The sequence below is a fragment of the Elgaria multicarinata genome, chromosome 11 (assembly GCF_023053635.1).
Source record: "Elgaria multicarinata webbii isolate HBS135686 ecotype San Diego chromosome 11, rElgMul1.1.pri, whole genome shotgun sequence".
Classification (NCBI taxonomy): Eukaryota; Metazoa; Chordata; class Lepidosauria; order Squamata; family Anguidae; genus Elgaria; species Elgaria multicarinata.
Window position 1 is genome coordinate 23,731,904 of NC_086181.1, and position 25,816 is coordinate 23,757,719.

A 25,816-nucleotide genomic window follows, 5' to 3' on the forward strand; every position below is an offset into this window, starting at 1 on the left:
TTTCTCTCTAGAGACTTTATTGTTAAGAGTCAGGATTCACCATCGACTGCTCTGGGGAAAATAAATCAGAGCCCATACATTCTCAAATACAACAGGATCCCATTACATGCGGGAGTTAAAATTCCAGCTGGAACCCTTTTCAAACAATGCCCCTTTATACAGGCAGCTGAGTCATTAACCCCCAGTGCCTATTCAGGTTTTAGGAATAAGTAAGGTGACTTTCTAGCTGGACCATCATCTTTTAGGTTCCACAGAATTCTTTACAGCTCAAAGAAGCATTAACGTGTCACTCAAAAGCTTACATACTGAATACCTTCACCTACAGCTGGTCCAAAGAAAATATTTTACCTTATTTATTTTGGATTCCTTATTCTGTGAGATCAACGTGGCAAACACTATCTAAACATGTAGGTTTTTTTTATTTTATTTAATACAACCAGTAACATTCAGAAAACTGATACAGTTGGAATCCCGTTACAGAATAAGCCGGCGCAAAGTTCACCCTCCTCGGCACTACAAGAGCCCTGCTCAAAGCCAGCAGCCGGAACCCACCAGAGTCAGCGCTTGTTGCAAAAAATCTGCAGCCGGTGACGGGTCGGAGTCTCCTCCATTCATCTCATTACATGAAGCCCGTATAATCGTAGCCCGTTGTCACCTGTGCCTGGCACAGTTGCAACAGTGCAATCCGGCTCAAGCCCCCAGCCGTCCCCCCACCCCTCGCATTCCCTTGAAACATCCCAAGAGGAACGATCCCACCCGCCCCCAACATCCCCCGCCCCCAATTTCAGCCTCACCCAGCCTCCTAAATGCCCCTAATCGCCAACATCGCTCGCTGTCTCAGCAGGAACTGTACATGCACACCACAAAGCGGCTACCATCTACAAAGGGAAGAGCATGACTAGGCAATGCAGCCGTTGGCTAGGGAGGAACGTTATGTAGGGGAAAGGGAGGATACAAAATAAAAGCAGAGAGAGAGAGAGACAGAGATGTCAGGAAAAATGGAGGACATCCATGTTTTTTTAAAGTAAGAGCGGAGAACAGAATTTGTCCAAGCCCTGAGAAGGAACCAGAACCTCCCTGGGCAGACACGATGGATGGAAATCTTGGGAGATGAAACCAAAGCAGAGAAAATGGGTGGGAAGGCACAAAGAGTGGGGTGGGGAAACAACTCTCATTTCAGGAGCACTATGTCAGCATGACAGTAGCGATACAAGTCCTCATAGGGGCTTGTGCGTCTCTCTTGTGAGGTCCTGCTTTTGCCTATGTACAATCCAGAGGGGACAAAGAGAGCTAGCAAGGCAAATCCAATGCCCATCCAGGCTACTCCAAGAACGTATCACTCAGAAATCAGGGGAAGGAACAACGGTTAGTTACGATTTTAGACCAAAAGAAAAAGAAAAGCCCAACGATACTCCAGACCTCCCTTATTAAGGAAAACTCAAGTGTGCAAGGGGATGGAGGACAAAAGAGAAATTTAGAGAAGGTGCGGAGGGTCTAAACAGTTTAGAAAATTCATAGTATTCTATCCATACCTTTCTAGGTGCTGAGAGTCACTAAAGAAACTGTGGAGGGGGGACGGGACTGGAACTAGTTTTAGGTTATGGGGGAGAAGAGGGCAGGGTTGGCGAGGGAGGTGTGTATGTGTTGAGGGGAAAGGATGGGTCAGGGGGAAGTTAATGTTTGTTTTAAAAAGAGTAAAACTGCATCCCCTCTGGGCCTCCCTGGACGTTTAGTACCATTAGGGGAGATCGTCATGTGGCCCAGCGGCCGGAGTGCATTGTAGGATTGCAGAAGTCCTGTTCAGAGGTGGGAGGCGGTTTCGTCCCCTGGCCCGGCGCTCAGCAGGACACCTCCATGGTGGGGGCAGGCGGCTGGGGTGCCCCCGCCTCGCTGCTCTGGGATAGGGTGCGCGAGCGGGAGCGGTTCCCGTCCCCCGAGGCGGCACTGGACAGAGAGGCGGTGCGCGAGCGGGACAGGCGCGTCATGCAGGATGAGGCCACTGTGGGGAGGAGAAAGAGAGAAACGGGTAGAGTCAGTTACAGAGCTTTGCGCGCGGGGAGCCCTATCCCCTGCCTGAAGGTCTCGCTCTGAGGCTGGCGAATTATGGGGCGAGTGGCACCATGCGAGGTGAGTGACGTCCCCTGCTCCCCTCTGCAACATGTAAACTGAATTAAGGTTGAGCACATTGGGGTACAAAATAAGGCCCTTGAACTACCAGGACTGCCCATTTTATTTAGAGAGAGAGACAATTTTATTTATATAAGGATACATGCCTCAATTTTCTTCAAATCCTCAACAGCCTTGGTGCCAACTGAGACCCACACAGCTGACTAAAGGCGAGAGAGAAATATCTTGCAGTTGCCGCTTATGGGGAGCTCCTCTGCATATGCAGTGCAGGAGGGGCAGGACCATGAACCAACTTTCTAGCCCTCATGGGTGGGCTAGAAAGCTTACAGGGATTGCCAGTACAGAACTTGCATAGTTCCCTATCGCCAGGACCTGCGGTCATGCTCCCTTCCCCACCCTTGTCACTGTTCCAATCCTTCTAGCTCCGGCTGTGAGCGTCAGGTTGTTTTCAGGGTTACCAAGGAAACAAAAGTAGTCAGACTCAAGGTTTGCTTACAAGGAGACAATCGTTACTGGAATAGTTTTCAGCACATACAGGCATATTCCTATTAAAGTGGACCAGCCTGCGAAAGCTTCCTGAACAAAAGACCCTTCGGCAAAATCTGGACCCCCGCCCCTGGGCACAAGAACTATTATAGCATAACTGAACTTGGCATTGCTGCCAAGTTAAGCAAGTGATGGATTGCATAGCTACTGATAACAAAGCAGTTCTTCTCATCATAGGAATCTATAGCATAAGTCTACATTGTTGTGATAAACAAGGCACTACTTGGCATTTCTTTGGCCCACATAAGGATCCTCTTCACCCAGGTGCACTTACTAATTGGATGAAGAGGCTGGAATGTCAGCTCGTTAGAGCCTCCAGATACAGTACCAGGCTACATAGATAAGACACTTGCTGTTCTCATGAGATCACTGTAACTGTGCTTTTGACCCATCTTTCCCATAACACAAAGCAACGTTGCTGACTGGTACAGTCTGAAATAACAGTTTGCTAGCTTAAAGGCAGAAGCAGCCATTCACCCAGAAGTCTTTGCAGGCAGCCATGGTTTGCCAGCCACCAGGCCATACAATCACTTATTCCCATCTTGCCTTGCAAGGTGGCCCCAAAACAACGAAGGCACGCACCATCACTGCCCCCGCCCTCCAATATTCCGCAAAGCCACACATCCTAGATTCAAGACGGGAGGTGTAAATTGATCATTTGTGCACAATTAGGTTACTTGCATAAAATGTTAATAATGTGAGCAATTTTATTTTGGAATGCAAACCGAGGGTTTCCATAGTGCAGAACGGAGAGCTGTTGCCACCCATACAAAGGCGCGGCATCAGCTTTCTTGACGTAGGCACACAACAACGGAAATCCAAATAAAGCAACTTCTGCTTTCCCATCATCACAGCAAACAACTCATGTGTCTCCTAATAGGGGTTGTGCATACAGGAATGAGGGAGCCATGGGAGGGGTGAGCAGACATGTTGGGGAAAGAGTGTGTCAAAGGATTACGGGTGGTGGGGGAGAAATACCACAGAAGGTACCTGACCCCTGACTCAGTTTCTTGTCCAGTACGTGAGGGACTGAGGAGAAATAGGAAAGGATACCTCAGTCAAGAGTTTGGGAGGGGGATCCCTCTGGAAATGAAAATTCACCACGGGCCATTGTTCAAGGGTCAAGCCAGAGTGGTTCCAGCATTTGGAGGCCCCTCATACAGCTTGGTCCAAACGGGCCTCTTAAATGTCAAACGGTAGAGATGGAGGCCCAGCTGAGAAAGAATGGAGGGGATTCAGTACATGAGCAGAGGCAGTGCCTCAGAGCTCCTGGAGTCATTGCAAGGGACTCTGAAGTGAACTCTAAGCTGGGTGTTGGGCCTAGTCAAAGTGGAGGCAGTGAAGACTGCCTTCAGACCCATGCATCACCCTGCCTAAAAGCAAGAAGCAAAATGGCCTGCTGACATTTGGCCCATGGACCTTGTATTGAGCCTGGGTCCCAGCTGACAGTCCCCCCATTTTCTCAGCCTCTGGTGCTAGCCATAGCTGAGTATGGCAGTCATCATAAGCCAGACACATGGGTACAGTATGACTGACGTTCAGCAAAACCTCTTTTCTGGACTACATGGAAGTATAGGGCTCAACACTCCCAGTAGCGCATGCCCTTCGAGGGGTGTAGAGGGCAACGTGGGGTCTTGGATTCAATACTCACTGTATCCCATGCCTTGGACGAAATATTTGAAAGCCTCAGTCAGTTTACCAGGCTGAAGGATGGAAGAGAGGGAGAGAAAGAGCAGAGAGAAACATTACAGGTGTGCAAACTTAATGGCAGAGGGAGGGGAGAGGACAAAACAAAATCTGCCTCGTGTTTTGTTCAAATAGGCTATTCATCTTGCTTCCTACCCACCCATCCAAGAAAAGTGATTTTTTTAAATGCTTAGGATATTTGAAGGGGAAGAATTCCAATGTTTAGAAAAGTGGCTGGCATGGAAATGCAATCTATTAAAAAGCAATGATTCCACCTCATGTTCTCACCATTTGGGAGAGAGTCTTATTCTCTGTTCCACCCTCCCCCAACGGTTTCCCTTTTATTTTGTATTTCAAAACAACAAGCAAACCAAACACGCCAATCCCCAAATTACGGCTACTTTAAGATCATATCCAGAGTCTACCACTCATAGGAATTGTCCATCAAAGACTTTTTACTCAGGTTTGGCAAGTACCCGAAGTCCAATTTCAAGACAACTGAAAATCTTACTAGAACTACATGGTTTCTTTTATTTTACTTTTTCGTACTGAGCTACATGTGTAGGTTCCCCATGTGATTTAGAACTGTGATCACACAGGGTTCTAGATCATGTGGAGAGCCTATGCACGTACAGGGCTCCCTTCTTCAGACTTTCCCCTCCAACCGGGGTTGTGATGGTGGCACCAGGGTGATGGGATCAGAAAATCACATGTACGCTAGTCATGCTAGGGGTGGGAATACCCAAATATGGCTGGAGAAATGACTTGCTTCGGTTAAACATCTATAGTTATGAAGTTTAGAAAAGAAAACTATTCTGGTCAAGCAGTCATATTTGCTGTTTAGATCAACAAATATGTAAGAGGTGGGTTGTTTTCAATATAGTAAGTTATTTTTAAACAATTATCTTGCCATAGATTAAATTGTGGGCCTAACTGTATGCAACACATACATGTGTGGACTTAAGGCTGATAGCCCATTTTCTAACTGGGGAGGAGGTAATTTTGAGCAGAGAAATGAAGGGACGTTAGGTCTTTCCCCGTCCACTTGTACAATCCACACCAGCCACTTTTTTTCTCTGCAGTTGTTCCAGATACATATTTGCAGGGCTAAATCATGTACTCTCAATCCTGAAAGACTGGGCGGAGCCATTTGAAGGAGAGAAACAGCAGGGAGGCATAGGCTCAGTACTTGCTCCCCCAATTCCAAGAGACCCCCACCAGAACTGGTTTTACTCTCTAATAAAAAGAATTGAGGTTTTGTTACACCCCATGTAATTATCATACACTTCCTCCATTATCTCAGATGCACACACACCCTATATTGCCAAAAACATTTGAAGCCTGCTCTAGTAGGAGAAGAAGGAACAGTGCATGTCTCAGAAGTAAGTTCCACTGAATTCAATGGGACCTACTTCCAGGGAAATGGGCACAGGAGGACAGCCTAAGAAACAAAACATTAAAGTTAAAATGAAACGAAACAAAACAGAAAGCACACCAAAATACCTACAACCTAATCCTGCATCAAACCTTCCTTCTGAGCTCCAGGTTGTGCCAGTCTCTCTTACCTGGGTCAGCTGTGGTTGTCCTCCTGAATCCGCCATCTGAAAGATACAAACACATGCCTAAATGGGCAGCACTTCACTGCGGAGTAGGATGTAGAGAATACATGGTGTGGGGGCGGGGGTAAGGAGGAGGGTCTGGCTTTATTTTTGGTAGCTGCCTAAGATGACTTTGCAAGAGGAAAGATTTTTTTTTAGGCAAGCGTTCTAGGAAAGCATGGAATGAAGGAAAGACAAAAGGGTAGAATTTGTGTGCATGTGTGTAATGCTGAGTTTAAATTTAAAGGACACATTTCCTTGCACACAGAAAATATGTGGAATCAAAAATCCCCCAAAGATGTAAAGTTATATAAACAAAGAGCTGATAGGGTGCTGGTTAACAGCAAACAAGAGGATTCATGCAAGCCTTAGGAATCACAAAAGGTGAGGTTATGGCGATAGCAGGTCAGGCCATAAGGACCACTGGGAGAGCTGCATCCTAGGTGCTGCATGTAAGGCAGTCTTGATAGGCATCGCTTACCTTGAGGAAAGAAGTCTGGGTGGGGTCCAGTTTGGAATTACACTCCACCTGGGAGGAGAAAGAGATGGGACAGAGTGAAGATAAAGAGTAAACCCATGATGAGAAAGAGTTAGCTATATCTGTTTTCAGTTTCGTTGCAGAATTGAGATCCGAGCTCTACCCAAAGACCTTTTCCTTTCCAGTTTTTCCACTACAGAGACTCTAGGTGGAGCTGTGCTATATTGGAATAGCACGAATACACCAGTACAAACAGTGCTTTTAGAAATAATACCCCAATTTCTTTGTTCTAAACAAAACTGGGAAAGTGTTCTGAAAAAACAGAAGTGAAACTGGAGGATCACGGCACTGTCTAAAGAACCCATAAACAATAGTTGGTAAGGGAACCAAGAGTGCACAATAAATGCCCCATAAAGAAAAATTCTATGTCTCTTCTAGATTTGATTAGAACTACTGTATCTTAGTTTCCATTGTAAATTCAGAGAAGTGTTGGATCAGTGGCTCTATGTTCTTTTGGTGCTTCGGAGATTTTTACAAAAAGATTTTTTTGTAAAAATTTTACATCACTCACCGCAGCATCTTCATGAGGGGCCTGGTCTCCCACCACCAGCATCACAGGACACCTGGCAAAGTCAACAGGAGAGGAAAGTGTGTCAGAAGGCTAAAGCGATTTTAAAGTTGCAAACTTTACTTCCAAGTAAACAGCTTTGGAATTGGGCTTAGAGCATGACTTCATGCTATATAAAAAGCATAGGTAGTTGTTTCATAAAAAAAATCACAGTAGGGTAATACTTTTTATTAGGACTAACCAATATGTAAAAAAAATAATAGTGGGCAAGCCTCTGAGTTATATAGAATTCTTCATTAGTCCAGATATAATGCAACATGGTTGTGGGTGGGGAGAGAGAAAAGGCTGGCATGATTGACGGTAAAGCCCTGTCTGCAGATTGAAACAGTTGTAAGATGGTTTCCAGGAGTTTGTGGTGTTAATGTCCACATGAGAACAGCCCCACTGCAGGAGAACTCTGAAGACTCCTTCCCACAGGCAGAGAAAGCCAGAAGGAAGAGAACTCACACAGTGGCCCTATTCAGACAATCACAGGTGGGTGGGTGGGGCTGTGGGTAGGGAAACTATGGAGTGGGGAGGGGTAGGAAAACGACGCATGCGCTCCTCACATGACCGGCAATCATGTGGCACACCGTGGCTTACTTACCCATCCCTGCTCCATGGGTAAATCCCCATCCTCCCACTGCCACTGCTTATCCCAGAGGCCACTGTGGCAGGAAACAGGCTGCTCAAGCTCCATCGGCCGTCACTATGTGACCATAGGGTCCCGCTGCGCTGTCTACAGAGTCACCGAAAATTATGGATGCTCTAGGCGGAAGTCTAAATGGTCGGCGCGTTCCTTACGTATTTACTGACTATGCACCTGACAGACAACACGGGAACCCATCCTGGGGCACGTTACCCCCCCACTCCATAAGGTAGGAAAGTGGGGCGGGTGAAGGACACTCTAACCCACTGAGGATTGCTCCCAAATGCATCCCACGATGGTTTAGCACTATGTGTGAACAGAGCCACAACAGTGAAGGAATAGCTGCTAGCCACCTCTGTTGTTTATCTCCCCTTATCTCTCTCTTTGATTAATTTTCTCCAGGAACTGGGAGGGTAAGAAGCAGGAGAAATTAGCCACTGTTATAAAGCAGGGATGGGCAACTTGTGGCCCTCCAGGTTGGGGCCATAGCTCAGTGGTAGAGCACATGCTTTGCACGCATAATGTCCCCAGCACAATCCCCGGCATCTCCAGGTAGGGCTAGGAAGGACTTCTGCCTGAAACCCTAGACAGCTGCTGCCAGTCAGTGGTGGTAATAACAGGCTAGATGGAACAAGGGTCTCATTTAGAATAAGGAAGCTTGCTATGTTCCTAAGAAGTTGAAGGCCCACCCCTGACATGAGGAGATAAACAACAAGGGGAGAAAGGGCGGTGCAGGCTACTCCTTCCCTGCATTGTGTGTGGTTTTCAACCCCTCCAACTTTCTCTGGCTGTTGGTCAGGGAGCTGTGTAATATGTAGCTATGCTCTCAGGCTGTCGGTGTCTTCTTTCTCCTATCCCTCCTCACACGGGACCTCTGATGATGAGGCAGATCCACCATCTGCCTGTGCTCAATCAGGCCTTTCTGGGTAGTGGAGGTAGCAGGATAGTTTCCTAGAATCCTCTCCTCACAGCAAGGGTTTGGAAGAGCCATGGCTTGTCTATCCTGGAGGCTTGACTGGAAAAGGCGTCTGGCAACCAGCTACCCATTCCTGCCTGCTACATCCACTGAGGCCTAGCCATTTTGGGGGGGGCTGAGATGCGCTTCCTGAAGTTGCTTAGCAACCCCAGCATGCTGCCAATACACTCCACTCCCAGGGTCAGCTCAACCCAGCTGAGCCTGAGACGTCAGAATTCGAGAGGCAATTTTTTATAGTGAAAAATCCTCATCAGAGGAACACACCTTTCTTCTCCTCATGCCACCCCCCACCCCCCAAAAAAACTTGGGGAAACTGTAACAGGGAAGAGGTCTAGCCCAGATTTCTCCAGCTGCCGCCTGTTCTCCTCAATCCATCCACTTATGGGCTAAGATAAGAGCCTGCAATTGAGAAGACAGTGGAAGAATGGCCACAGTCCCCTACATACAACTTGCCAAGGGTGGGGGCCGGAACATAATTTTTTGCCTAGAGTAACAATAGAGTAGAACTTGGCAGAAGAACTAGGCCTTCATCCAAATCCTACAGAGATTAAAGCCCAGTCCCTTTTCCTTCACATTCCAGCAGCGTTGCTGGTGTGAACATGTAAACAGGGTGTGCATCTGATTCTGTGTAAATTCAGGTCTTCAAGAGAAAAAATCTTACTCAACCTATAGACTAGGTCAGGGTTTCTGAAAGAAAGGAATGTGCTTGACTAGGAAGCTTATGAAAACTGGCAGCAAGCAAGCAAGCAAGCAAGAGTATAACTAGGCAGGGCTAATTTGGGGGAGGGGGGGTCAGAAGACTCTCAGAAAGTTGCCCTCAGTAGACCTTCACCTCAAGGTCCCCTTGGTGCCTGCAGCATAGGACTCCTTTCCTTGTTGGTATCTACATGCTCACACAGAAAGTTGGTGGGAAAGCACACAAAAGCAGCAAAGAGCAATGGGGGGTTTAAGTTATGGGGTGGTGGTAGGTATTGAGGCCTTAGAAGTTACTTGGGATACCAGCCATGTAAGCAGAGAACAGTAAAAAGAAAGAAAAAATAGCACAAAACCGGCACCAGAAGATTGCTTACATTCACATATCTTAAGACATATCTATTTTTAGTCTCAGTCTCTCTCTCTCAGGCTGGAAGCGTGACTTCTACCTCCCTTTTGCCACCTCTAGAAGTTATTCACAAGGTCACACTTTTTATTTTGGATTAATTAATCATGCAAGCATGCCCCTGAGGTTTCAGAATGGGAGAAAGAGTTTGAAAAATGGAGCAGGCTTGTAACTAATTAATCCAGAATAAGATTAATTGGGATGAGAAGCAAAGAAGCAGAAATAGGATGAGACATTTTAAACTCCATTTTCCAGCTTTTCTTCCTAGAGATTCTGAATTACTTACATAATGTCTGAATGTGGAAAAGGCATATATATATATATATATATATATATATATATATATGTGTGTGTGTGTGTGTGTGTGTGTGTGTGTGTGTGTGTGTGTCTGTGTCTGTGTAAAGAGCAGCAAACATTTCAACTAGTTGCTGTTTCTTTGCCTTTAAATAGCTCTTATAGTGTTGTCATACACACAGCTATGGGAAGAAAGTCCATGGAGTTCAATGGGACTTACTCTCAGGATTGTATAGGATTGTACAGGATTGTATAAGATTGCAGTTTTAATCTGCAGACATCAGCAGGTGATATTTTTCATCTCCATGCTGTGAGAAGCTGCACCTCCAGCATGCCAAGCTAGCTATTAAAGGCATGAGAGTAGGACAGACCACTTTCCTGATCAGTTGGCAATCCATTTCATGTACATCTTTCTTAGTGTTGGGCTAGGATGAACTGCAAGTGCAAATAATTTTCTTCCCTTCCAGTCATAAATGCATATTCAAATCACCTCCCTTTGGAAGGTTGGGAGAAACTCTTGCTGCTCCTAAAGAACCCATTTTTGATGACAGCGGACAACCATTCAGCTTGGGGCGGACACTTGAAAAATCATTCAATGTGTGCTGTTCTCTATATATCTGGCAGGGCTCCTGTGCCTTTAACCACTGCACAATGGCAGAGGAACCTTAGATGCAGCTTTAACCAGCACAGAGAAGTAGTGGTAGAGAAAGCTTCCCCTGTTGAATATCCAACTTTAGACCTGTGAGACCTGGCAGAAGTAAAAGTGGCAACCTTGGAAAGGAAAGGACTGTGTGAACTCAAGAGGGCAAAGGAAGATCCAGGGGCTGGCAGGAACTTACTTGAAAGTAATGTCTCCTCCACGCTCCAAGCTCAGATCTCTGCGGCTATAAGGGAGGGGGAAAAGGCAGAATTCTAAACATCTTTCTTTCAACCTTCTAAACTCATCTCTCCACCATACCAATCCTACAAGTAGGCATGCTTCTTCCCCTTATTATCTGATCCTATTTCTTGAGTTGCCAATGCCTGAGCTTTAAAAGGACTCTTGTGCCCTGAACAGGCATGCGGCAGGGAGGCATTTGGGAGGTATGCACTTGCCAGACATCTTCTTTCTGCATGTCTATTAAAACCTTAAACCCGGGTATTTGCAAGCTTACCTATTCCCAGGTCTTAGTGTACCCAGTGCTTAAATACACAAATCAATCAAAATCCTCCAGCCAAACCACATCCTGACTCAAGCAGAGCTTAATTCTGCACCATGGCAGAAATCATGACAATTTGCATTATATCACTTATTTCCCCCAAAAAATTGGCATTTTTTTTTACAATTTTGCATCTTTTATCCTATTTTTACTAGTGGTAGAAAGGCTAGGGCCTACATGTAAACCATGAAGATGCTACCCCCATCATTTAAAATCTCATTCAGTCACCCATCTGGCTTCTGCAACTTCTGCTGGCATTCCCTACACACCCTCAAGCATATTCTTCCATCCATGAGGCCTAGAAACTTGCTTCTTCTTTTTTGCAAATAGAGCTAAGATTCTCAGAAGACTGAATTCTGCTCCCAATATAACAAAGGAAACTACATGCAGGCACATCATCATCATCATCATCATCATCATCACTATCACTACTACTACTACTACTATCATCCTGCCTTTTTACAACCATATACCAAGATGGCTTACATAAATCAGAATAATTGCAAATGCTTCAATCATCTGTCTGTTAACTTGGATAACCAATTACCTACTGATTTACATTGAAATATATCAGGTCACTGCCCAAACCTCAAGACAATGGCATTTTGAAATGCCATTGTTAGAGGGAAAGGGCATTCCAGCTATTCCTATATCCTTAATATTTATACCCTGTCATCCGCCCCATGCTGGTAAGCCCTAGCCCATCATCCCAGCAGGAGCATTCAGGACTAGAACTGGGAAACTGCAGCTTTGCGTATGGCTAAATTATGCGCTGAACCACCCAGACTGCAATTTGGAGCATCAGCCTCTGTTCTCAGGCTCTGGACTAGCCATACCCATCCAGGCTAGCCACTGACACCGTTTAGACAGGAAGAGCTATAAAAAGGCTTCCTGTTTGGGCTAGGACTTTTGCTTAGGGATCCTGGCTCTGTCATGCTTCCTGGTTTCCATTCTGACATGTTCTGGTTTGCTTCCTGGCTCCATTCTGACAGATGCCGATAGCTCAACCTCGACACCCCCTCGCTCTGCTCTTCAGTGGATGCTGTATTTCCATCCACGTCCTCCCACACACATACCTGTTGTAGCTGCTCCAGTAGAGCTGAATATTGGGCAAATTGGTTGCATGACTGAGGATATCCCGCTGTTGTTGCACCATCTCATTGTTCTTGGACAGTTCCTCCTGTGGAAGTACAAAGATGGGCATAACTACAGTATCCTAACCCCACCTTGCCCCGCACCCTCACCCCGTATTCACTTAGCCTTCAGGGTTGCCAACTTTTCATCTGGCGTCTGTAGCGATGCCTTAACACCAACATGATCTGTAGACATTAGCAAGTGCCAATGCTTATCGCTATGCTATGATCTGCCTGCTGATTTCTGCAGATCAAGCCAATGTTAAAGGAATGAGAACAAGCCCAAGACTTTTCCTTCTGGTAATTTGGCAATGATACTAACCTTCCTCAAGCTGAAATTATGGGGGGGGGGGTTTCGGGGGGGGATGCAAAGGGTGCCAAGCAGTGTAGCCCCACCTCCCCCACCAACACCAGCACCACCCAAAAACAAAAAATCCCACTGGCCTGTCAAATCAAAACTGAATTTTAGAGATACGTAATTGACCATCAAATCCAACCACTCCTTGTTTAGAGAAAGGAAAAGCATCTTCATTCATTTTCATCAAATTTGCAAAACAGGCGATGGCCGGGCTCTTGAGTTCAGCTGGTGATTGCTGAGGTAACTGAAGCTGACACTGTGAGGGGCCTCTTTTCTTCTAGTGTTCTTCAGTCATGATTCTGAACATCCTGGCTTGTTAATACTGGCAGAGTTGAGATATGTGTGTGGCTCATTCAGGACGCTCACAGTGCTCAACTCCAGTCCAAAAGGCACTGCTGTGACTGGGATAATACAGCGCTTCTCAATCCTTCACTCAAAAGCAAAGGAACTTTTGGAAAGGAACATCAAACAAGCCTTTTTTGTCCATCTGGTGGCCCAATTGTGAGAGACATTGAAGTTTGGTTGTCAGAGGGTAGGTTTTGAGGACCATTAAAGGCAGGGAGAGATCTGACCGGCGGTGGAGTAAAGCCAGGGCTCCCAGGGATGCAGCGCAGGGATGTTGACATCATTAGCCGGGATGTTGACATCATCTGCCACCTCTCTCAGACTCCTCTGATCCTCCTGAGCCTAACTGCAATTCTCACAGTAACTGGGGGGAAATGATTCCCCCCCCAACGATGTAGTGTTCCCTATTGTAAAAGTAGTTTGGGGTGGCTCACTCTTGAGTGGGCAATTAAGACACATTTGCTTTACCAAAGACCAGTGGCGGCTGTGGATCTGTACCCTGTTGGTTAGATGATGCAGGCACAGCTTTGCAGCCACTGCAGAACTTCCCTGTAATGCTGCGTTTTGAAAAAGCTGGGGATTTACCCCAACTTTTTCAAAGGAAGTGACATCAACACAGCGCTTCCGCAGTGTAACATCGCTCCACAGCCAATCCGGAGGCAATTGGTTGCCTTCCACCAGGAAGAGGGCGTGGGGGGGCGGCGGCTCCAGGACCTCGATAGCCACCCAGAGACACTGTGCTCCCTCCTTGGCGTCAGGATTAACCGATGCCACCCCAGGAGAGGCAAAGTGTGGGGTTGAGGAGGGAGGCGGTGCCAACATGGCGCCCTGAAGACAACCCCTTGCTCCTGGTGGAGATGAAAACTACTAGAACTGGTTTGTTGGTAGGGATCAATACCGCTGCCTGAATTTTTGGACTCTACATGGCGGGGTGGCTATGAGGATTGTCACGATGAGTGCCTGCCCTTCATAATTTTGTCCTTTCTTCCTGCTGTTATTCCCCCATCTTTGGAAATGTGGATTGTAAGAACCTAGGGGCGGGAACCTGCCCTTTCACTTATGTTGTTCTGCATTTTTTCTTCATTTTGAAAGCATTTACTTCCCCTCTTCAATCATTATAACCAATCAACATACATATAAATTAAAGGAAACTAGAAATTTAATACATTGGTCCCAAATGTCATTGAATTGGATCTTGGCTGTTAAAGGAGAGAGTGGGGGTGGGTGCGTGGATGCTCCTATTGTTTATATTATTCAGTGCAGTGCCACGCACGTAGACGATAGTAGATCATTATTTTATTAAAATAAATACATCAAGCTTAGTTTTACAGATGCCAACCTCACATTACCAGAGAGCTCCTTCTGCAAGAGAGACATCACTCCACCCTATCCCTACCGCCCTGTTTCACACACCAACTACTGTTCCCCTCCTCTCCTCCTGCACATGCTTACCGGGCTGAAGAGATGAGCCATGATCATCTCAGAGATGGAGGATGTGAGGCCGGTCAGCTGAAGAGACAAGCAGAATGAGATGAGAGAGAGACAGACAGATGGACACTGTTCTGAATGAGCCAGATAGGTGTTTGTATGCGAAAGGCAGGGGCTAACACAGAGCCCAAAAAGCCATGACTTTTAATGTCTGTCTAGCAGCTAGGTCTCCCTGCCCCTATTTTTTACCCTAGGTGCAGAGGGGCCAATGTAGACTTTAAAGCCTCCCTACTACCCACATCAGAGGCCCAACTACACCCAGTATGGTGTAGTGGCTAAAGTGTTGGACTGGCAGTTGGGAGATCCGGGTTCTAGACCCCACTCAGCCATGGAAACCCACTGGGTGACTTTGGGCCAGTCACAGACTCTCAGCCCAACCTACCTCACAGGGTTGTTGTTGTGAGGATAAAATGGAGAGGAGGGATTATGTATGCCACCTTGGCTTCCTTGGAGGAAAAAAGGTGGGATAGAAATGTAATAAATAAAAAATAACAAAAAATAAATTCAGATCGGAGGCCCTGCACCTAATAATAAAAAAGACATAGTTGCTAGACTCATATTTAAAGTCATGTCTGCTTTGGCCGTCCTCAGTCCTCAGTGGGAAGGAAGAGCTCTTTACAACTGAGGTCATCAACTCTCCATCTGGAGTTTAGACAGAGCTCAAGCCCAGGACCTTCAATATTAGGGCTAGGCAAATCATTACAAAGATGGTGCTTTCGGGCATGTGCACAGTGTCTTTTCTGGCACCACTGAATTACCAGAACCCACCTCTCAAGTTCCCAAGATCAAGGAGAAGATCTTCCACTAGAGATGGATTCGCTTTTAGGCAGGCTTTCGCCCCTGCACCAATCTTCTTAGAAATTAATCTTTGCCCTCAGTAGCTCTCAAATTCCCACTGCCAAAAATTGGGGTCCCAGCAGCAACCTGCCCCAGTTCTAAGCAACTTGCCTTTTGGGTGGGGTGAGGGAGGTGGATTGAGCTTCCTAGTCTTTTAAAAGCTTAAGCCCAATGTAAAACCATATGAACTTCTGTAAATCGGGAGCAGTGTGCCAATTTATATTTGCATATATTTAAATAAGGGGTGTTGAACCTCTTAGACCAACAGCCAAATTCCAGATGAGTCACGCTGAGGACTGAAATAGGTGGTACCCCCCTAATGTTTGATGAAATGTGCACTGTTCTCTCCCCCCAGCCCCCGTTTAAGTCTAAGTGAAAAGCAAGGAGCTATTCTTAATTGCATGTGAGCAATGGCTGTTTTCTCTCTCTGAGCAGTGTGGCAAAACTGTCACCTGACAGTCATAGAGGGTAGGAGTGTGACAGACAGGCAGGCAGATGCTTCACAGCCTGGAGGACAAGACTGCTGAAGTCTTTAGAGGAAGAGTGAGTTAAGTTAAGTTAAGAGGCATCGAAGGAACCAGTGCAGCATTTCCAGCAGAGGCTGATGGAAATGCCCTTGGGAACAAGGGGCTTGACAGCTCATGGGGTCAGGAAGACATCAAGGGCAGCTGGAGGCAACATATAGCAATCTGCAGAGGAGTGGGAAGTCTGCAGAAAGGCTGAGGCAGGCGCTTGAAAAAGTACAAAAGGGAATGATACACTGCAGCAGAGGGAGAGGGGAAGCGCAAGGCCGCTCCATCAGCCCAGCTGAAAGACCAGCTCCATTGGGCTCCTCCTCTCCCTGAACTGTTTCAAGCTGGTCCTTATAAGAAATGCTATTTAAGGCCTCATCTACACCAAGCAGGATATTGCACTATGAAAGCGGTACATAAAAGGCAGGAGCCACACTACTGCTTTATAGCGGTATTGAAGTGCACTGACAACTGTTGGGGCCCATTGACCCATACTGCTTTCACACTGCCGTATCCTGCTTGGTGTGGCTCATGCCTTTTATATACCACTCATACCGCTTTCATGGTCTAATATCCTGCTTGGTGTAGATTAGGCCTAAGAAGACTTTCAGACAGGAAGAAATTGTGTTTCCTTACCATCTCTCTCCTTCCTGCTTCTCTTCCGCATTTGAAACCAGCTGAATTCCATGGGAAGAGAGCAGCAAACACATGGCCTGTAATTTTAAACCTCCCAGCTCATATAGATCAATGGGACAACACCCTCTAGTGGTCATTTTGTAGCGCAACTTTGACTGCACATGGCAGGAAATCTTAACAAATCCTGACACATTTCAGAAGAAACAGGGTTTTCCAAGGATTAATTGGGAAAAGGAGCCGGAGACAGGCAGGAGGCTCACAACATCATCAAAATGACCTGCAAACTTCTGTAAGTGGCCAGTCACGAGCATACTATAAATCGCTCTTTTAAAGGAGCCCTAAGAGTTGGCGTCTAAGTTTACTTTTTTCTTTTCCCCTCCTCATCCTTTTCCTTATGTGTCCTGACTTTTAGATTGTAAGCCTATGAGTAGGGAACATTCTATCGATTGTAGGTAAGTCATTCTGTTTGACTTTTCAGCTGAAGAGCTGGGAGGAAAAAAAATGCTTTAAATCAACAAACAAAGAGGTAAAATCCTTGCTGAAAGTGACCTCAGGTGGAATTCTGGCAGAACAATGGTTCTGGACATCTAGGAAGACATGGATAAATAAGGCTAAAGGAAAAAGACATCGCTCAAAGGTAGAGCATATGTTTTGCATGCAGGTCCTGGTTCAACCCCTAGCATCTCCAGATAGGGCTGGAATAGACCCCTCTCTGAAAACCCCAGAGTGCTGCTGCCAGACAGAGTGGTCTACAATACTTAGTTGGATTCTGTATAAGGGAGCATTCTATGTTCTTAGATGCAAAAAACGAATCTGCAGAGCACTCTTAGGTGTTTTGAAGGATCCAATGAAGGCATTCCCTCTGAGAGATTAAGGGCATAATCCTATGCAGGTCAAGACATGCTGGCTGGGGAATGCTGGGAGTTGTAGGACTTATTCTGTCTAAACGTGCATAGGATTCCACCTTAAGGGTACTTCCAGATGAGGCTTTTATTCTCCCTGCCTTACTCCATTTTACAATGAGTCCAGGTGTCGTCTTCAATTTGTAACCCTCCTGGGTTTTCTCACTGCTCCTTCCATCTTTTTTCTTGACAACAAAAATGAGTTAAGGAGGAAAAGATGGGATAGCTGCACAGTGCCTTTTACTGGCAGCGCTACGTCCAGAATCACTCTAATTCAGGATTGTCCTTGGGGAAGGACACATCAGAATGGAATATCCAGGGTATTATTAAGAGAGAGAGAGAAATATGCCATCCCCACTCCTATAAGGTCAGAGAATGTGCAGCAAGTGGAGAGAGAGGGAAATATAGGTATAAGGCCAGGGGCAGCGAAGTCAGTTGGAGACTGATAGAGAAGATCAAGCTGAAGAGAGACCAGAGAGAGAGAAAGAAGAAAGCAGATAGACAGGACATCAGAAAGAGGAAAAGTGGATATGGAGCAACAGAAACGAGAATCTGAAAGGAACTTTCTGCAACGAAGTCTACTATGCAGCAAGTGATGGAGAGCTAGTACTGTTGTCACATAACCAAGTGCAATTTGGATGGCCTTGTGGACTTATTTATTGATAAATTAGTTGCATAACCTATTTATTTATTTACTGCATTTTTATACCACCCAATAGCCGAAGCTCTCTGGGTGGTTCATAAACCTATAGTAGTAAGACAGGGGTAAGCAACCAAATGTTTTTGTTGACAATTCCCATGATTACACTATTGGTCAAGCTGGCAGGGGCTTATTGGAGTTGCAGTTCGAAACACACGGAGGGCACCAGGTTGCCGGCCCTTGCAGTAAGATATATTCTTGAAGCAGACTAAATATGGATTGCCAGTCTGCCTTTTCCCACCTGTAACTGAGTCCCATGCGCACTACGCAGAGAGGCAGCCATAAGCTTCATGCCCCCTCTCCCAACCTCACCTTGTGAGCAGCCCAATCCATCCAGCCTTTGGCATTCGGGTCGATGTTGACCAGAACCAAACCTTCCACAGTATCTGCATGAGAGAGCTGTAGGCAAAAAATAAAATAAAATAAAATATATCTATACCACCATCGCCATCATCATGTAGCTGGCAATATCTTTATTAGGACCACCCAAAATTAAATACAAATGTGTAAGTTTTGAAGTTCTCCAAAACTCTTCATCAGGCTAGGTGCTTTTTGTACACTTAGCGAGATAAAGAGTTCTGGGGAACTTGGAAGCTTGCACATTTTAATGGGATTTGGGATTTTTGTCTTCATGGACCAGCATGGCTAGCTTCGTTTGTGTTCTTTAAATATGTTATTGTTGTTTTAACAATAACAAACATTCATACATCTCATTGCTCGTTTTAGGCTAGGCCGATACAAGCAGCAGAATGAGCTGGTAGTAAAATGGAATATACACTTCACACTGTTGGTTGGAGAGACAGCTTTTGAATCTCAGCCCCATGTAAAAATCTCCCTGCAAAGAGAAATAAATTAGCACATCCAGGACAGAGTTCCTAGCCTAGCCCTTTGCCCGCTGTGCTGGTTCTCTATTGGCATTCAGAAATGTGTCCTCCCATTTGGAATCTGAAGTGGTGCAATCCAATCCACCACTTCATCCTGCTGTACATGTAGAGCAAACCTCAGCAATCCCATACAGCAACCCTGTAAGGTAAGCCAGTATTCGCACCCTCATGTTGCAGACAGAGGGCTGAGAGAATGGTTTGTGTAAAGTGATGCTTCATACATACCCAGATGGAAATAGGATGCAGCACTGGGTGTACCCTTGGTCTAATCCAACAGGGCTTTGCATATGTTAATTTTGTTTTTGGCCGAAGCGAAGCCGGTCAGAGCACTACTTCGTCTCTTCGCCACTATGCCACACTAGAGTGCTTTCTTCAAATGCTCGAAGTGCTTCTCGACATTACTACAACAATCCTCACTTTAATCAGACAGCTAGTGTGATGGAACAGTTGGACTGCCAGACTAGGCACTAGGAAAACCTGAGTTCAAATCCCCACCCAGCTCAACCCACCTACTTAATAGGATTGTTGTGACGATAAAAAAATGGGTGGCAGGTGGGTGGGGGTGTGGAGAACCATGCATGCCACCTTGAGCTCCTTGGAAAAAAGGTGAGATATAAATAAAATAAATAATGCTGTGAAGTAGATTAAGATGATGTATATGCCTAAAGCTAAAGGATAGTAATTTATTTAATTTGACCCAGGGAGTCCATGCTTCAGCTGGGATTTGAACCAGGAATCTCCTGGCTCACAACTCATTCTCTTAATTACTACAATACATGATACTACGGGGCTGTCTAAATGCTTGGAAAGCCCCAGAGTGGGTATGTGGTGGCGTGGCATCAATTATATGCCACTGCAATGACGCACCCATCTCGGAGCTTTCCCCTGAAGCTGCGGAGAAAGAAACTCAGGGTCTCCAGAGCAAGGTGAGGACGCTCAAGACTGCATCAAGACAGCCCCAAAGCCTCGTTTCGGAGTCACCCCGGAGGCGTGGCCGGGCGGTTCTGGTGGAAGGCGACCTGCAATTGGTTGCCTTCCACCAGGAAGAGGGCAGGGGTGGCTCCAGTCCCTGGATGGTTGCCCCCAAATCCTGCGATTCCTCCTCAGCATTGAGATTACTGATGCCACCCCAGGGGAGGGAAAGTGCGAGGTTTTCAAGGGATGCGGCGCCATCCCCCTAGCTCTCCAAGGGAATCGGTGTTGAATCCATTTACCCTTCATCTCAACGAATAACCCAAGTCTTTCATTCTCGCAGGGCTATTTCACTCCTGAGGTCTGTTATGGTTAGGAACACAGAAGCCAACCGATTGGTGTTCAAATTCTCCCGTTACTTTCTGAGATGTTCAGTTGAGGTAATCTGACCCCAACCATTTGGCACGCTATGTGTCTAACGTGTCCTTGCAGGACAAGTGCTGGGTCCCAGCCCACTTACACTGTAGCGTGCCAGAATGTAAGCGCCGGCTCCGACTCCGATTCCAATGATGCTGGTGAAGCTGCAGGAGGGAGAAAGCGAGAGGCAAGTTGCAAAATACACTAACCCAAAATACACCAGAAATGGGTCCAGTCGTTACTGTATTGACTTATCTTCTGCCCCTGCAAGTCGTATTGATGCTACTCTTCCAAATGTCACAGATTGTGCCCCTTGATTTCATGGCCTTTTGGCCCCACTGCTTATATATTTTTCCCTCTACCGTGTATGCGTGTGCATAGATATATTTATTTCTCTTTCTGCAGTAATATCTATGCATCTGCTGACGGAAGTTAATGCACGATCTGATGAATAAGACCACGAAAGCTTAGGCAATCAGAAATCTACTAGTCTTTAAGGTACCACAAGGCTTTTTCCTCCCGTGTTACCTGTAACCGACTAAGATGGCAACTCTCTGGGAACAATAATTAATATTGGTAAGTTAGTACCCAAAGGGAAGGCTAAAGAGGGTATGGCACTTGAATGACTGGGCTAGAAGTGGGGACATAGGTTCCATCCCCAGCTCCAGATGGTTGGAACTGGGCGGGAAGCAACTGGGGGCCTGAGTTCTTCCTCAAGGAGCAAAGTTACATGGGGCAACAGGGGAGTTCTGAGTTCTGTCTCTTGCTGCCAGGGAATTTCTGTGGAAGGGAACCAGCAAAGGCTCTAGGAATCACATCGGTTTCACGGATTAGAACAAGGTATGTTTGGAGCCAGTGCTCCTAGGCAAAGTTGCCAGTTTCTGGCGCAACATGTGAAAAAAAGCAGGGAATGCAGAGTGGGTTTACATTGCAGCCCCTTTTCCTGAGGTACGCCCAGCGCCTTTAACAGCTACACAAGAAGCAGATATGCAACAGAGGCATCCTATCACACCAAAGCATCTCTAGGATAGGAAAAGCAGTGCCAGCTGAATTTCCTAATGTCAAATAGTTGTTAAAGGCACCAAACCTCTTTCAGAAAACAAGCAACAACCTAAGGACTAGGCTAGAAGGTAGAATCTTTGGGGGTCTAACCTTCTATCAAAGCAGTTTCTGTGTTTTGTTGTTTTTAATGCAAGGTTGTGCATTTTCTCATTTTACCCTCCAGCCCCTTTGGGAAGCTGATGGGAGCCCACTGCAGAATACAGCAGTGGGCTCCCATCAGCTGATGGGAGCCCACAGCAATCCACGCACGCCATGCTATCCCACCCTGACTCACTTGACATATTGCAAGATGCAGGGAATCATGTCAGCCAGCTGGTCCAGAGAAGGATACTGATACCTAGGAAGGGAGCAGAGATTGGGGGCTGCATTAGACAGCTGGACCTTATCCCCATCACACCCAACAATGCGGGTGGGGCGGGAATGGAGGCTGCAAGGCTCACCCCAGAGGGAAGGCCGGGGCACCCTCCTCCATGCCAGGCGCGTCCACATGTATCACCACGAAGTTCTTTATGATCTCTTGCATGTCCTCATAGTGGAAGAGGGTATCGAAGCACGAATGATCTGGGGGGGTGGGAGTGGGGAGACAGAAGAAGGGGGTGTCAGGCTGCAGAAGGGCAAGAGGTAGTGCCATCAGGTGGGGAAGATGCAAAATCAAAACACAGATGGCACTATCGTGAGGTAGGTAGCAGATGCCAGGTGTTGGGCAATGAAGTTTCACTTAGAATTTTATTTTTTACGTCAGAGGGGGCAATTTGGATTTTCTGCCTTATAGCACAAGCCTATGCCCGTTTACTCAGAAGGAAGGCCTCCTGTGTGCAAGGAAACTTACTCCTACGTAAGTATGCGTAGGATGGCAACCTAAGGCACCAAACTGACTACAGTGGGCCTGGCAAAAGACCAAGAGATGATGGGTGCATTCAGATAAACAGGCAAACCTGAATTGGGGGGCTCCCAGGTTTACCCTCCAAGGGGTGCAAGCTTTGTGGAAAAGGGAGCCTTCAACATTCTTAAAGAATGAGGAGATGACTGGCCCAGATGGATGGTGGGGAGTTCTGGAACAGAGCACAAATCGCATTGGAAACTGGAAAGATAGTAAGGGAGCAATACTATATGTTTAGGCAGGAAAAAAGTCCTACAACTTCCAGCATTCCTCAGCCACTTTCTTCAGGACTTCCTGCCCCCCCCCCCCTTTAAACATGCATAGGATTGCGCCTTAAGTTAATTTTGAAATGTCACATTAGACTTTGAAATTGGAATTTGGGAGTCATAATTTCGGGATCGGAATCCACACATTTGTTTTAATTGGGGAGAAAAAAAGTGAGTCTTTTTCAGCATGGTTTTGTCTTTTTAAGCAGTGGGGAAAAAATACTCCTGAACCTCAAAACTATGTATGCTACCGAAAATTGAGTTTTAGGACCAAAAAAAGTTCTAAAAAAAGAAAGAAAAAGAAATTACTAGTGGATCTGGCTCTTGGCTGTGGAATGTTAGAACCTATGTTTAATTCACACTCACAACAACCCAGCGAGGGAGGCCACTCTCTCTCCCATTTTCTACACAGGGAACTAAGCGCTTGACTACACATTACTTTCGCCCTGTGAAAGCAGCTCCACCGTTCTGCTTCGTATTAAAAGGACTTCCTCATCAACTGGCAGAAAAGGGTGGAGAGAATAAAAATATCTTACACACAGTTGAGAAAGAGCTGTTGGCGGCATTTCTCTATCCCTTGTTTATCTCCACTTCTTAGTGGCTAGTTTTCTCTAGGAGCTGGAAGGGAGAGTAGCAGGGGAAATTAGCTGCTAAGATAAGGGGAGATAAGCAACAAAGTGAGATATTCAGCCAGTATCCTCCTTCCCTGTATGAATGTTTTCTGTCATCTCCAGCTTTCTCAGGCTGTTGGTGCCTTCGAAGTTCACAGCAGGCAGAGTTTTCGTGATGGATGTGTAGCCAAGTTCTGAGACCGACAGACTTGCTCTAGACCACCTAGGGAGTCCACGGTGTGGGCCCAAGTATCCCTGTCCAAAGATCACCAAGTAAACCGAGCTGGAATTCTGGAGTATTATCAGATGTTGCTTTTTAGTCCCCGAGTGGCAGGGGTGGGATTGGCTGTGATGGGTGGTATAGAAAGAAGGGCGGAGGCACAGAAAGATGCACTAGCAGATTACAGGAGTATTTGCAGCAGGTCAGCGAGGACTCCTGACTGCCAATTGTTTAACAACCTCATCATCTACAGAAAGCCCCACCCACAATTAGGCTTTTAGAACCCCTGACCTGTAGTAACTCAATTTTGTTCTTCTACATATAGGTCATCTGAATGTTTGATTCACGGGGTGCAGTAGGTAACTGGTTCTGTGCTTTTCCGTTTGCATCTGGCTCTCCCCTCCCACTCTCTGCACTTGGCTGGTAGACTCTGGAGGTTCTAGTAAAAACTAACGTTGATCCCACATGTGTGTGCACGCCCACACAGGACGTTCTTGGCCCCACCAAGACAAGACGTTCTTGGGATTCCTCCAAAATGACAAGATCCTTTAAAGGTTTCATGAGCTGGGCTGTAGGGCGAACATCCAAGTTCTCACTTGGAGTTGCAGTTGCTGAAGAACTCCCAGCCTCTCCCGTACCCTCCCCCAACCAAGTGGGCGTTCCAGTCTTACGATTTTGTCCCACATCATGGTAGGTGAGGATTGCTGGGCGTTTGGGTTTGGGTGTTCCATGGATGGTGATTGTCACGACCCCATAAGGTGTCTCCACTGTGTGTTTCTGTGGAAGGAAACAAAGACACAGAGAAAGAGAAAGGTAAAACAGGTGCAGAGCTGCAACACTAGACTCAAGCCTGTGCAGACCATTGCCATCGGGGTTATGTGGAATGGATGGAAGGAAGAATGAGATCATGGGTAGTGACGGGCCTCCTCCCTGGCCTCCATGCATGGATCATTCCTTGTGGGCAAGTTGTATAGATGTACGCTCTTTCTGCATCATCTTGGACCCAGCAAAATGCAGCCTGCCAAATCACATGTACATAACGTTTGTATGCACATAGGTTCTATACACAAGGCACACTCTATATGTGATCCTGTTCTTTTCTCCATGGGTTCAGTGTACCCTTATTACAGCAACTGTCTGCACAGAGAGGATATATATAAAAGAAAGAAAGAGAGAAAGAAAGAAATACATTTTGCATGATCCTTGGGCTTTTCTATTTAAGAAACATCAAGGAACAGGGCCTAGAAATTAAACCTCTGAAGCTGAGAAATAACAGAGAAATGGGTCAAGGCAAAACATCTGTCGTGCCAATTGTTATTTTCTCCTATGAGTGAGGCTACGTGTGTATATATACAGTGTGTATATGAGCGAGGCTATGTGTGTACATATATACAGTGTACGTGTGTCAAAATTCCACACGCGCAAAGATGGATTCTACAGGTCTGCCGCAGGTTGGCTTATTTTGCATAATTTATTCACTTATGTGAGTCAAAGGAAGAGACAAACTGCTGTGCTGGCAATTTCTGGGCCCATCTCAACTACTGGAAATCCTGCTCAGGACCAGATCCCCAGGGTTGCTAAATGAACAACAACAAAAACAGCCTGGCTTACTCGTGCCTTTAATCGCAGCTTGATTAAAAAAATAATAATCAGCTGGTGAAACTTTTCAAAACATGGTGATAAACATTAGCTGCCTTCTAATATCTGTACACCGTGCTGCTGTTGAAGATGCAGCTACACAGTGGCTGAATTCGGACGACACGCTAATCAACTGGGGGGTGGTGTTAATAGGAACAGAATGGGAAACAACCATTGATTAGTGTGTCACCCGAACTCAGCTAGTGTGATTGAAAAGTTGGTACCCCTATTTGAGGGGGTATTTGCTGCTGTAAGCCAAGGGGCAGGGCTAGCTGACATCCATGGCAGCAGGAGCAAGCCTACGGGGTGCAGCCCCTTTTCCCATCAGCACTTGTCCAACGGGTGAGGGAAGCTTCTGAACAGGGCTACAGCTGATCGTCAGAATTGCTGGTAACTAACAGGGTTCATATAATAGGGTTAAATACAGCTCCCTAGCACGGCTCATAATGTAGGGCTGTAACAGATTTTCTCTTAGGCCAAGAGAAGATGGAGGTAAGAAGTCTAGAACAGGGGTTGGAAGAAAATACATCTCCAGATGTGTTGAACTTCAGCTCTAAGCATTCATAAAAAAATAAAATAAAAAATTAACATCTGAGAAATGTAGACCATTATATGCCACTTGGTTTGTCAGTGCTCCACACTCAACACTTTCAAAACCGTTCTGGCTAGAAATTAAAAAATACAGGGAAACTGTGCATTTCACTTGCCAGTGTAATACCAAAGGAAGTGAGGCAGGTGGCTACTAAGAAGTGGGCC

At 46.1% G+C, this 25,816-nt stretch overlaps 1 protein-coding gene across 4 annotated transcripts in view; it reads right to left on the reverse strand.

Moving 5' to 3' along the window:
- Positions 1 to 25,816, reverse strand: part of NDRG2 (NDRG family member 2) — a 43,937-nt gene continuing 18,121 nt past the window's right edge. For 3 of the 4 annotated variants that reach the window (XM_063137593.1, XM_063137594.1, XM_063137595.1), the window contains 13 exons: positions 24,094 to 24,199; positions 21,886 to 22,006; positions 21,720 to 21,782; positions 20,487 to 20,547; positions 18,483 to 18,569; positions 14,548 to 14,604; positions 12,336 to 12,439; positions 10,900 to 10,944; positions 7,007 to 7,058; positions 6,439 to 6,486; positions 5,925 to 5,960; positions 4,325 to 4,376; positions 1 to 1,999 (listed from right to left, as the gene is read on the reverse strand). In XM_063137593.1, the coding sequence (XP_062993663.1) occupies positions 1,839 to 1,999; positions 4,325 to 4,376; positions 5,925 to 5,960; positions 6,439 to 6,486; positions 7,007 to 7,058; positions 10,900 to 10,944; positions 12,336 to 12,439; positions 14,548 to 14,604; positions 18,483 to 18,569; positions 20,487 to 20,547; positions 21,720 to 21,782; positions 21,886 to 22,006; positions 24,094 to 24,199 (993 nt within the window). In that variant the 3' untranslated portion in view covers positions 1 to 1,838. Of the gene's footprint in view, positions 2,000 to 4,324; positions 4,377 to 5,924; positions 5,961 to 6,438; positions 6,487 to 7,006; positions 7,059 to 10,899; positions 10,945 to 12,335; positions 12,440 to 14,547; positions 14,605 to 18,482; positions 18,570 to 20,486; positions 20,548 to 21,719; positions 21,783 to 21,885; positions 22,007 to 24,093; positions 24,200 to 25,816 lie in introns of those variants that run through there. The other variant, XM_063137596.1, reaches the window with a different exon arrangement.